The 14,010-nt window shown below is 38.9% G+C and overlaps 1 protein-coding gene across 1 annotated transcript in view; it reads right to left on the bottom strand.

Annotated features, from left to right (window-relative positions):
* Nucleotides 1-14,010, bottom strand: part of LOC101359106 (zinc finger protein 420-like) — a 72,152-nt gene that overhangs the window by 1,928 nt on the left and 56,214 nt on the right. Inside the window, 1 exon segment of the mRNA XM_023733227.1 lies at nt 9-310. Coding sequence (XP_023588995.1) covers nt 9-310 — 302 coding nt within the window.

Raw genomic sequence — 14,010 nt, forward strand, 5'->3', positions numbered from 1 at the left:
TTCCCACATTCCTTACATTCATAAGGCCTCTCTCCACTGTGAGTTCTTATATGTCTAGTGAGGTTTGAGAGATAGCTAAAGGCTTTCCCACATTCCTTACATTCATAAGGCTTCTCTCCACTATGAGCTCTTATATGTCTAGTGAGATCTGAAACCTGGCTAAAGGCTTTCCCACATTCCTTACATTCATAAGGCCTCTCTCCACTGTGAGTTCTTACATGTTTAGTGAAGGATGAGGAAGAACTAAATGCTTTCCCACATTCCTTACATTCGTAAGGCCTCTCTCTACTGAGAGTTCTTATATGTTCAGCGAGGGGTGAGGAACAACTACAGGGTTTCCCATCATCCTTACATTTACAAAGATTCTCTCTTACAAAAGGTTTTAGGTAAGAGGGACAACTGCAGTCATCTCCACATTTGTTACAACGGTAAGGTTTGTATCCAGGGTGAGATCCGATGTGATGCTCAAATGATGAATGATCCATGATGGCTTTTCCACACTCAAGGAACTCAGAAGGATTTACTCTAGTATGAGCTCTTTGGAGACTAGCAAGATTTCCAAACCAGCCGAAAGTTTCTTCACAGTGATTTTCTTCTCTACTTTCTTTACTTTCATGGCGGTTCTGTACTGTATATATTCTGTTAAAAACACGCAGCATGTTGTTAGAATTTATTACCCTTTCACAATTACCACACAGAGTGAAAATATGAGTTCTACCATATGTCGTCTCATGTTGTTGCACAGGCTGAATCACCTCACAGAGCATGTTACCATTACTGTCACAGTGTTTCTAAATAATGGAGCTTTCTGGTAATTATGTACAAGTGAAATATGTTCCAAATAATTATCTGATTCACATTTACGGAAACACTGTTTTGTGAAAATTATGTGAACACATCACTTTAGAGCTAGTTTCATGCACGCACGCACACACACACACACACACACACACACACACAGTCATGACACCTGAAGACTCTCCTGAGGTACTGCTGTCATGTAATACTCACCCTACATGCTTTCCCTGGTTGTTGTGCTGACATTCAATGCCATGGAATACACAGATTTCTCCTAACATGGAGAACCAGGAATCATTCTTCATGGATAACTTTTGTTCATTATTATCCTGTTGAAAAACTGACCCAATAATTTTTAGTGGAGTTCCAAAGTAGGAAACAAAACAGCAAGGAAAATTTTGAGGAACAAGGCATGTGTGAGAAGAAAGACTCTGAGGCATTTGACTGTTACATGACTTAGGTAATGGTCAAAAAAGTAAAAAATTTAGTAAGAAAAAACTCCAAGACAATTGAAAGTGATAGTGACATAAGTAGGGTGTAATTAGGAACACAAAATAAAAAGGTACTGTAAAAAATGCACGTGCGTAAAGGTAATATTGAAGACGAAATGGGGAGATATTTTCCCATAAACACAGAAAGCATGACAGAGGACTCACGAAAAATCAAAAGTCAGATCAGGTATGTGTGTAAGTTCTGCCTCCTAAAACCAAAAGAGTTTATTTCAAGTTGATTTCTTCAAATATAATTCCATCCCCACAGGGCTTCAAAGGATTCTTGCTTTCCTGGTGCTCCACGACACTACAGCTCTGGATAAGTCCTATGTCCACTCTCCTAAGATCTTTCCTTTGCTTCTCAGTGAGAAAATTTAATGTAGTTCATATGGTGCTCATAGGGAAAGACAGACCATGAGAAGATAGGCAAGCATATTTCCCTGACAACGCGCCAATACTTTGGTCACCATGATTTCTATATACGGGCAGATGTGAGTTTATTTGCAGCAAAATCATCACATCAAATTTGTAATAAACCTGGTAAAATACTAACGAGATACCAAACCACAAATCTCTTTCCCTCGAAATAACCCTGAAGCCAATGCTCATAAACTTACAATACTTAAAGAGCCTCAAGGTTTTTAACCACAAGAAAAATAGTCATTTTAATACATGGAGCCTCACTGGCTCAGTGGTTAAGAGCCTGGCTGCTAACCAAAACGTTGGTAGTTTGGATCCACCAGCTATTCCTTGGAAACTCTATGGGGCAGTTCTACTCTATGAGTTCTACACTATCAGTTGGAGTCGACAACAGCAATGCGTTTTTAAATAGATTTTTACTTTCATGGGGAAGCCACTAGAGTCTAAGCCCCGTGAAGGCAGTAAAAACATCTGACACGTTGGCCAATGTCTTCCAACTCTTCAAACTAAATCCTATAACAAGGTCAATAAGTACAATATATTCACTAAAGAAGTAAGAAAAATGAAGCCAAGCTTACCGGAGTCCAGGTTCCTGAAGGTTTCCATCATCACATCTCTGTAGAGTTCCCTCTGAGAAAAGTCCAGCAAAGCCCACTCTTCCTGGGTAAAGTCCACAGCCACATCCTCAAAGACCACTGAGTTCTAAAAGATCACACATATTCTAGATCACCAAGGTACCATCTTTCCCAATGTGTGAAAAAGGATAGGTGAAGCTGACAGTTCTGGGGAACTGAGACTTCATGCGGAGGTCACACAAGATTCTGTGTTCTACTGCAGACTTTGCCAATCAGCCCCATCCCTTTGCCGTCTACATTTACCTCCTGGCTGGTAGCATTCTATCTAATAGATATAACAATGTTTGTAACACAGTGAACTTATCTCTCCATAGTTTGACTATGACCAAATCCAGTCTTATACCTCTTTGTATTTATGGTTCAGAACACATAACAGAAGTGAAACAAATCCTCTATGAATAAAAGAACTTATTTCCACAACCAGATAACCATTTCTTTGTGGAAAAAAAAAGAATTTCACCTCTTTCTTAAGACCCACCACAACACATAAGAAAACATCAAGCGCTGGTGAAAGGAGATGGCAGCTTTTCCCATTGATTGAAAAAGTAAGCATCAGAATCAGACTCAGTTACGGCAGAGATTTTGGAATTATCAAATTGGGAATTTAAAACAACTAACAGTAACACCTAACAACATGATTCACATAAAAAGGCTTCCAATGTGAAAAGTAAACTACATGCAAGAACAGATGGGTAATATGAGCAGAGAGATGGAAACTCTTTAAGAAAAATCAACAGGAAATCCTAGAAATCAAAAACACTGTAATAAAAATGAAGAATGTCTTTACAAGGATCACCAACAGCTTGGACACAGCCAAGGAAAAATCAGTGAGCTTTAAAATAGGCCAAGAAGAAACATGCGAAACTGAAACACAAAGAAAAAAGAATGAAGAAGAAAGAAAAAAAGAATATTCAAGAATTGTGAACCAAAGTATGTAACATATGCACAATGAGAATACCAGGAGAGAGAACTATTTGAATAATGGCTGAGAATTTTACAAAATTAATGACAGACTCCAAACCACAGATCCAGAAGTTCAGACAACCACAGTCACTATAAACTTTGGACTGGTTCCAAAGTTAGTTCTGTCATTTTCTGCTTTTTTTTTCCTTCCATTTTTTGGTGTTTTCCGGCAGACAAAGCATGTCTGACCTCTGTCCCTTTTCTCTCTACGTCTTTAGTTTTTAATATTTCTGTCTTTATATACAAAAAAAATTCGTAGACCAAATATTTTGTTTTAATTATTTTATTTAGAATAATTAGTGACATAGTTATATTAACACCGACTTGTTACCCTTCGTTTCTTTTTCGTCTTCCACTCTTTTCTGCCTTCTCTTGTTTTAACTGAGCATTTTATGTGATTGCATTTTCTCTCCACATTTAGCATATGTGAACACAAAGGAGGCCTGGTGGTGCAGCGGTTAAGCGCCTGGCTCTAACCGAAAGAAATGACAGCAGTTTGAACCCACCAGCTGCTCTGAGGCAGAAAGATGTGACAGCCTGCTTCCATAAAGATTACAGCCTTGGAAACCTTACGGGGCAGTTCTAACCTGTCCTACAGGGTCGCTATGAGTCTGAATCATCTTGACAGCACAAAACAACAACATGCAAAGAGAGCTAAGAAAAAGGTGACTTCCACATGGTAGGAACGCTCTGTGGAATGTTCTACTTGCCCATGCCTCAACTGCTCCCTGGTTAGGCAGCAGTTTTACAGTGGTAGCAGGACGCAGTCCTAGGGCATGCTAGAGAGCGAGCGAAATGAAAACATGGAAAAAGAACTAAAGGAAAACAATGTATTGACAAAACAAGGAGTCCCTGGATGGCAAAAAGGTTAAGCACTCAACTATTAACTGAAGATTGGCAGTTCAAACCCACCCAGAGGCACCTTGGAAAGGAGGCCTGGCAATCTGCTTCCAAAAGATCACAGCCTTGAAAACCCTGTAGAGCAGCTCTACTGCACACACGGGATTGTCATTCGCTGAAATCGACTCGATGGCAACAAACAAGAAAACAAGAATATCAACAAACCAATATGAATTATGAAAGAGAAGCAAATTTTGGCACTAAAAAGTACGATAACATGAAAAATTCACTAGAGAAGGTGAATAACATTATCTCAGCAGAAGGAAGAATCATTGAACTTGCATATAGAACAATTGAAATTATTGTATGAAGAGCAGAAAGAAAAGAGAATGAAAAAAGTAAACAGAGACAGAAGGATTTGTGGGACATCATCAAGTAGACCAACACATGCATTACAGGAATACCCAAAGTAAAAGCACAAGAGAAAAGGGTAAAAAGAATATCTGTAGAATTAGTGGCTGGAATCATCCCAAATTTGATGAAAGACATGAATCTGCATCTACAAAAGCTCAATCAACTTCAAGAAGGAATAACTCAGACATTAGCATTGACAGAAATTATAATCAAACTCAAAAGGCAAAGAGAATCTTGAAAAAAGCAAAAATGACACAGTCATCAGTCAAATTAACAGAAGTCAGGGAGATCAAAAAGCAGGATGAACATACTTAAAGTACTGAAAACAAAAACAAAAGAAACCTGTCAACCAAGAATTTTATACCTGCCAAAACTGCCCTCCACAAATAAGGGTGACATTAAAACATAACTAAATAAAAGCTGAGGGAGTTGATCACCACCATAATAGACTTGTCTTACAAGAAATGCTAAAAGGAGTCCCTTCAGGCTGAAAATTAAAAACAAAAAAAAAACACTGACTAGTAATGCAAAGCTGTATAAAGAAAAAAATATCCAGTAAAAGAAATTATATGTACAACTATAAAAGCCAATATTATCGTACTTTAGGTTTGTATCTCTACTTATACATGATTTAAATGAAAAATACATAAAAATATTTGCAAATTTATGTTATTGGGGACACAATGGATAAAGATATAATTTGTGAGAACAAAACTTACAAAGGCAGGGAGATACAGCTATGTAGAACCAAAATTTTGTATACTATTAAAGCTAACAGGGTAACCATTTAATTTCAATTGTTATAAATCCAGAATGTTAGATGTACTTCCCATGATAAGCACACAGAAAATACCAAAAAAACACACTCAAAAGGAAATGAGAAGGGAAACAAAATAATGAGAGAATTGAATGCAGAAATACAGTTCTACATTCAGAGTTTACACATGAACATAAAGAAAACAAAAATCCTCACAACTGGATCAATAAGCAACATCATGATAAATGGAGAAAAGATTGAAGCTGTCAAAGATTTCATTTTACTTGGATCCACAATCAACACTCATGGTACCAGCAGTCAAGAAATCAAACGACGTATTGGGCAAATCTGCTGCAAAAGACCTCTTTTAAAGTGTTGAAAAGCAAAGATGTCACCTTGAAGACTAAGGTAAGCCTGACCCAAGCCATGGTGTTTTCAACTGCATCATATACATGCAAAAGCTAAACAATAAATAAGGAAGACAGAAAAAGAACTGACACCTTTTAATTGTGGTATTGGTAAAGAATATTGAATATACCATGGACGGCCAAAAGAACGAACAATCTGTCTTGGAAGAAGTACAGCCAGAATGCTCCTTAGAAGCAAGGATGGCGAGACTACGTCTTACATACTTCGGACATGTTATCAGGAAGGATCAGTCCCTGGAGAAGGACATTATGCTTGGTAAAGTAGCGGGTCAGCGAAAAAGAGGAAAACTTCCAAGGAGATGGATTGACACAGTGGCTGCAACAATGGCCTCTAGTAAAACGATTGTGAGTATGGTGCAGGACCTGGCACTGTGTCATTCTGTAGTACCGACTCAATGGCACTTAACAAGATGTACACTTAAGAAAAGAAAAAAGGACCTTTTAGTAATTGCTATGACATACATAATTTTACGAGAACAAAACCAAAAACCATATGTGCAGGTATGTATGTACGTATGTAGGCATATATGTGTATAACTGTGTACGTGTAAGTATATATAGGTGCATGCATATGTATACACATGTATATATATATGTATATACATTCATATATATGATAAAGCACACAGGGGTCACGGTTACAGACACAGGTTTCCCCATTATCTAAAAGTACTGTGCTCCTATGAAACCTTTTATAAGCCAAAATGGCATGAAGCGAAGAAGGAATTACCATTCATTTGGGAAAAATTTTTCAGTGTTCACAGACCCAAAAAACAACCTACCAAATTATACCAAATAACACTAACACTGCAAAAGCAGGAATGGTATGATAAATACACAGCCTATATAAAGTAGAAATAAAGTATGTATACCCATCAATTCACTCAAGCAATAGACCTTCCATTTTATCCATTACTCGATACCAACTAAAAGGGACCACTTTGCTACCAGCACAACCAGTAGTAACTTTGGCAGCTTTCAAAATTCTTTCTGTGCGTACACAGGCAACTTCAATGCAATCGCAATGTCTTTATTTCATTTACCATGATTGAAACGTTTAATTATGTCCAGTTTTACACTAAGTGTAACAGTCTTACAGCTCCTTTCAGGCTTTTCTGATACCTTAGGATACATCTTGCTAATGGATGCATGAGATAAATTGACGTAAAGCACAGACGCTCACAGACACAGTGCAAAGCTATGGTAGCTTGGTGCTGAGTGTAGTTCCTGGGGAAGGAGCTTACAGATGCCACTCTTGCTAATTGGGATATGTGCAGCGTCTTTAACGACTTGCTGCAAAACAAACACTGACTGCTATTTCCACTTTTCAACTTTTTATTAAATATAATATCATCTTTGGATTTCTTTCATTTAGCAAAACACATACTAATGCAGGCCTTCTATAAAAGCAAAGCGTCCTACAATGAACTTTTCAAAAAGCAGGAGATACCTGTACTTCTTAGACATAACTAACCAAAACCAAACATGTTGCTGTCGAGTTGATTCCAACTCATAGTGACCAAACATCTCATGAAATTAGTTTTCTAGGTTTGAAGGCTTAAGACCACCGTCTTGTGGAAAAACTCAGTTAACTGGCATAATACAGTTCATAAAGTTTATGTTCTATACATACTAGTTTGTGAGTAGTGTCTGGGGTCTTAAACACTTGCGAGTGGTCATCTAAGATACAACTATTGGTCTCTACTCATCTGGAGTAATAGAGAAAGAAAGAAACCAGAGTCTCAAAGAAGAAACTAGTTTATAGGAGTAACAGTCTACACGAACCATGGCCTCATCAACCCTGAGACTAGAAGAACTAGATGTGCCCAGCTACCACTAATGACCATTTGAATCAGGGCCACAACAGACAAATCCTGATAGAATGCAGAAAAATATGGAACAGAACCTCAAATTTTTAAAAAATTCAGACTTATTTTACTGGTTGAGACTGGAGGACTGCCTGAGACTACTTCCCTGAGATAATCTTTAAACCCTGAAATGAGCTCAAGGTCACCTTTTAGGTAAATAACAGACTGACTCTCAGAATAAACAATATCACCTGTGAGTACTGTGCTGCTTTAAAAAATCATCTATTGGAGACCAGTCAACAATTACTTTAAAACAAAGACGAGAAGTTAAAGGGGCAGGGAAACTAGATTAATGCAAATAGAACAAACAGAAAGGATATGAGAATGTTCATGCACTGTGAAGAATGTAAACAACGTATGTAGAAACTGTTGAATGGGAAGCTAAACTGCTGTGTAAAACTTCATCAAAAATACAACAGAGTATTATTAAAAAAAAAATTAACGAAGACCTAAATAAATTCAAAGACATTCTGTCTTCATAGATTGGAAGACTTAATATTGTTAAGATGTCAGTACTACTCCAAGCGGTATATAGTTTCAATGCAAACCCCATCAAAATACTACTGGTCTTTTTGCAAAAATGGATTAGACGACCCTCAAGTTATACGGGATTGCAAAGCTTCCTGAACTGGTAAAACAAACAATTCTAAATAAAAGAACAAAGTAAAAACACACACATTTCCAAACTTCAAAACTTACTACAAAGTTACAATAATCAAAACAGTGTCACAATGGTATAAGGATATACATACAAACTAATGCAATAGGACTGACAGTCCATAAATAAACCCAGTCTAGAGCGAAGTAATTTTCAATTCGGGTACCAATATCATTAAATGGGGGAAGAACAGTCTCCTCAACAAAAGTGCTGAGATAACTGGACTTCCACATGCAAAAAAATGAAGCTAGACATGACCTCACATCATATGAAAACAACCAGTTGCAGTCAAGCCAATTCCAACTCATGGCAACTTCATGTGTGTCAGAGTAGAAGCGTGCTCCATAGGATTTTCAGTGGCTGTGCTCTTTCAGAATTAGATTGCCCAGCCTTTCTTCTGAGGTGCTCCTTGGTAGATTCCAATGGCCAACCTTTGGGTTAGTAGCTGATCACTTAACCATATGCACCACCCAGAGACTTCATCATATACAAAAATTACCTCAAAATAGATCAATGATTTAAATATAAGAATTAAACAATTCATAGAAGAAAACATATAGGTAAATCTTCATGACCTTGAATTTGACAGTGGATTCTTTTTGATATGACACCAAAAGGACAAGCAACCAAAGTAAAATATGGATAAACTGCAACTCATCAAAATTAAAAATCGTGTGTACTAAGGAACATTATGAGTGACAAGACAACCTCAAGAATAGGAGAAAATATTTGCAAATCCTATCTGAAGAGGCATTAATATCCAGAGTATATAAAGAATTCCTACAACTCAACAACAAAAAAAACAAACAACCCATTTTAAAAATGGGCATATAACATATTTACTCAGAGAAGATGTACAAATGGCCAAAAAGCACAAGAAAAGATGCTCAGCCTCATTAGTAGGGAAATAGAAGTCAAAACCACAATGAGATACCACTTCACACCCACTAGAATGGTTATTTAAAAACAACAACAAAAAATAACAAGTATTGTAAATGTGGAGAAACTAGAACCCTCATCCATTGCTAGTGGGAATGTAAAATGGTACATCCACTGGGGAAAACTATGTGGCAGTTCCCAAAAAGCACTGACCTAGGAATGTGAAGGAAGTGCCTAGGTGGTGCAAACGATTAAGCTCTTAGCTAATAATCAAAAGGCTGGTGGTTAGGATTCACCTAGAAGAGCCTCAGAAGAAAGGCCTTTTGAGCTACTGCCAAAAAGGTAACAGCCAATGAAAACCTCATGGAGTGTAGTTCTACTCTGAAACCACATGGGGTCACCATGAGCTGGAAAAGACTCAACTGGTTTAACTGGTTAGGGATGTTAAGGAGTTATCCATAGGAATATCTGACAAAAGATTGTTCCAGAAAGAGAAAAGAGGTGAGAAAGTGAGAGTGTACCTTGCATGCTGCAGGTAACAGGGCTCCGAACCAGAATGGAACTAAAAACAGAAATGAAAAAAAACCCTGAAATTTTCACTGGACTGAAACCAAAACCCGAACAGAAAAAAACATATTTTTCTGAACCCAAACGGAAGCAGAAACCCATTATTTTCTTCACTCTGCTATTTTCAGTTCAATAATAATTTTTAAGTTGTAAGCAAGACCACTGGGCCATTTATGTTTGATTTGCATCTGGAGCCTGTATATGCCAAATGTTTTTCTGGCACATGGCTGGTAAGGGCACAGTTCATTGCTTAGGCAGGCGACATACCACAGTCACAGCTGTAGATGATGACTGTTATGCGAGATGATTCACAGGCCAGTTCAGAGTTCGCTATTTCCACTCTGCTTGAGCTCTCTCAGTAATGAAAACTGTGCCTACTGAAGGTGTGAGAAACACCTGGCAATTGAGAACACTCATAGTCAGAAATCTAAAGAGTTGCTTAAACTGCACTGAGTTCCAGAGTTTCATGTGAATGGAAGTTTGTTAGGTGAGTGTAACCATTTTAAACGTACTTTATTCACATTTTTAAGCGTGATATTTAAATTCAAGAAGAAGAAAATCGTGTATATATTATTGATGATTACATTCTTGTCTTCAATCTCAATTTAAATGTACTATTACACGTTGTTTTACTTATGTTTAAATGATATTGATCTCACAAATTGAAATGTTAACAAACATCACCAACTATCGGGAAGAAAATTAATGTTTCAATTGTCATACACCGTTGTGATGGTTAAGACTGTCAACTTTGGCTGGGCCATGATTCTCAGTGTTTCTGTGTGATCACTCCCATGATGGGATCTGCTGTGAGTAGCCGATCAGCTGAAAGGGAGTTTCCTTGGGTGTGGCCTGCATCCAAATATAAACAGATGTTCTAGCTTTTTGCTTGCGATCGATCCTTTTGCTGTCTCATGTTAGTCTGACCTCCGGTTCTTGGGGCTTAAGCTATGAGCTGATCTGCCAATCTTGGGTTTTGTCGATCTTCACAGCCTGTGAGCGGGCACTACTTTCCAACCTGCTGATCTTGGGTTCGCCAGCCCCTGCAGCTACATGAATTGGGACAAGCCTCTATCCTAATCCATGGACTTGGACATTTCAGCCTCTACAATCACGTGAGCTGCTTCTCTGATATAAATCTCTCTCTATATGTTTATACACTTTACTGGTTTTGCTTCTCTAGAGAACCCTGCCTAAGACAACCTTTATTTCTGAAAACAATTTGATAGCATCACTGTGAAGTAAGATTCTTCTTCAAAAGGTGCTGGAAAAGTGTACAAGAATGTTGTAAAGTGGGACTTTGAATGGAAGAAATTGGCAAACCCAGTGAATGAAAAATTTAAGTTATTCTGGTTTTTCTACTACTGACAATACAAGGTTTAAGCTTAAAGCATTTTAATATGTTCTGATTCTAATTCATTTCTGCAAACGTTTTTAGGCATTCTATTCTCTTTATGTTATCAAAGTCTAAGACTTGTTTTCACTGTAATGTAATGTAATGTAATGTAAATATGCTCTCATGTTAGTATTTCTTATCCCTTGTATTCTAGTATGGGACGAACAAGGGAAAATCCATGTCAAGAATCTTTCAAGTACGAAAAGACTGAAAATAAAAAACGTGTCAAATTTGCAACACAGATATGGCTGGAGACCATGCAGCAAATTTAGAAGAGGCACCTGAAGCATCACCATATAAATACAATGCAGTACAGAGAAGACTGAACAAAGTGTCAAAAGTGTTCCGAATAAGCAACAATAAACATAAGATGCTCTCCAGGCATGGGCCAGTAATGTGAAATTTACCTCTAAAAATAGAAGGTGCCAAGAGTCTGAAGAAAGAGGTGGGCAACTCCAGTGTGGCAGCAAAGGTGGATACAAGGGAGACTTACATACAAGGCGACTCCTAGGTGGCTGCAGGACCAAAGCAGATCTAAGCACCTCGCAGTGCGAGGGCCGAGATTTTATAGGGGTAGCAGACAATAGTGGCTACATGTCAGGGACTTACATAAGGATGACTTAACAAACTGTAGTGAACTAACGGACCCCATGAGGGTGCTCGTGTTCGGCCTTGCAAAGCCTGTTTCCCCCTCAATCCACCCTTGAGGCCTGCTCTGACAATCTGGCACCTTCCCCATCTTGTGCTGCAGTACGAGAGACTTGTTCTCTCCGTGCCAGGAAGAGATAAAGAAGTGGAGTTGGCTAGGTGCCATATGGTGCCGTGCATGTGCAAGAGACAGAGAAAGTTACTTTGCGCCCAGAACAGGGGGAACGCTTCGCTGATAAGAACTGGGAGAAAGGCGACCCAATTCCAAGCCTCCTTATCAGGCAATGCTCTAGGCCCAAGCCCTTTACTTAGGTAACCTGGACAGGAGGCAAAAAGGCAAACAATTCACCCAACAGTCCACCCCTCAACTCCCATCTGGGCGCCAGAAAAAGCAAAGCAGTACCAAGTCCTGGTATGCCCATTACCCATTTTGTACATTGAGTTACCTGTCCATGGTTTGGTGCATAACCCTGGTGGATGTTATATCTGTGCAGGACTTGAGGCCTTTAATGAGGGTTACTAGTAGTACTGTCCCGAGTAGGTTGATCAGGTCTGCTTGGAAGAGAGATCCCAACAAGACTTCCTGTTGTCGTTAGGTGCCATCGAGTCATTTCTGGCTCATAGCAACCCTATGTACAAGAGAGGGAAACACCCTCACAATAGTTATGCTGGAGCCCATTGTTGCAGCCACTGTGTCAATCCATCTCGTTGAGGGTCTTCCTCTTTTTCGCTGACTCTCTACTAAGCATGATGTCCTTCTCCAGGGACTGGTCCCTACTGATAACATGTCCAAAGTATGTGAGATGTAGTCTCTCCATCCTCCTAATGTGCATTCTGGCTGTATCTCTTACAAGACAGATTTGTTCTTCTGGCAATCCATCGTATATTCAGTATTCTTCACCAACGCCATAATTCAAAGACACCAATTCTTCCTTGGTCTTCCTTATTCACTGTCCAGCTGTCACATGCATATGAGGTGACTGAAAACACCATGGCTTGGGTCAGGTGTACCTTAGTCTTCAAGGTGACATCTTTGCTCTTCAACACTGTAAAGAGGTCTTTTGCAGATCTGCCCAATGCAATGCATCTTTTGATTTCTTCACTGCTGCTTCCATGGGTGTTGATTGTGGATCCAAGTAAAATGAAATCCTTGACTTTAATCTTTTCTCCATTTAGCATGATGTTGCTTATTGGTCCAGTTGTAAAGATTTTTGTTTTCTTTGTGTTGAGGTGTAATCCATACTGAAGACTTCAAGTCCTCTTCACTTTCAGCAAGCAAGGCTGTGTCATCTGCATATCACAGGTTGTTAATGATTCTTCCTCCAATCCTGATGCCACGTTCTCCCTCATATAGTCTCACTTCTTGATTTGCTCAGCATACATACCGAATTTAAAAAAAAAAAAAACCCCGTTGCCATCGAGTCAATTCCAACTCACAGCGACCCAAGAGGACAGAGCAGAAGTGCCCCCCATAGGGTTTTCCAAGGAGCACCTGGTGGATTCGAGCTGCCGACCTTGTGTTAAGAAGCCATAGCTCTTAACCAGTACACCACCGGGGTTTCCATAAATTGAATAACTGTGGTGAAAGGATACAACCTTAACGCACACCTTTCTTGACTTTAAACCATGCAGCATCCCCTTGGTCTGTTCGAACAGCTGCCTCTTGGTCTATGTACAGGTTCCTCACAAGCACAATTAAGCGTTCTGAAATTCCCATTCTTTGCAGTATTATCCATTTGTTATGAACTGCACAGTCGAATGCCTTTGTGTAGTCAATACAACACAGGTAAACATCTTTCAGGTATTCTCTGCTTTCAGCCAGGATCCATCTGACATCAGCAATGATATCCAAGGTTCCACATCCTCTTCGGAATCCGGCTTGTATTTGTGGCGGTTCCCTGTCGATGTACTGCTGCAACCACTTTTGAATGATCTTTAGCTAAATTTTACTTGTGTGTGATATTAAAGATACTGTTCGATAATTTCTGCATTCTATTGGATCACCTTTCTTTGGAATGGGTACAAATATGGATCTTTGCCAGTGGTTGCCCAGGTTGTGGCTTAATGCAAGTCAACTGAATAAATCAAAGGGCTGCATTTGTCTGATCTTATGTATTCGTTTATGTAAAAACAGCATGTTTCTCCCAACATGGCACATTATATGAACAGTACACATTTTAGTACAAGTAATACAAAAGCTCTCTTTCTCAGCACAATTGAACAAGGTATCACTATTGCCAGACCAGGC

Source organism: Trichechus manatus, unplaced genomic scaffold (assembly GCF_000243295.1).
Source record: "Trichechus manatus latirostris isolate Lorelei unplaced genomic scaffold, TriManLat1.0 scaffold00057, whole genome shotgun sequence".
Classification (NCBI taxonomy): domain Eukaryota; kingdom Metazoa; phylum Chordata; class Mammalia; order Sirenia; family Trichechidae; genus Trichechus; species Trichechus manatus.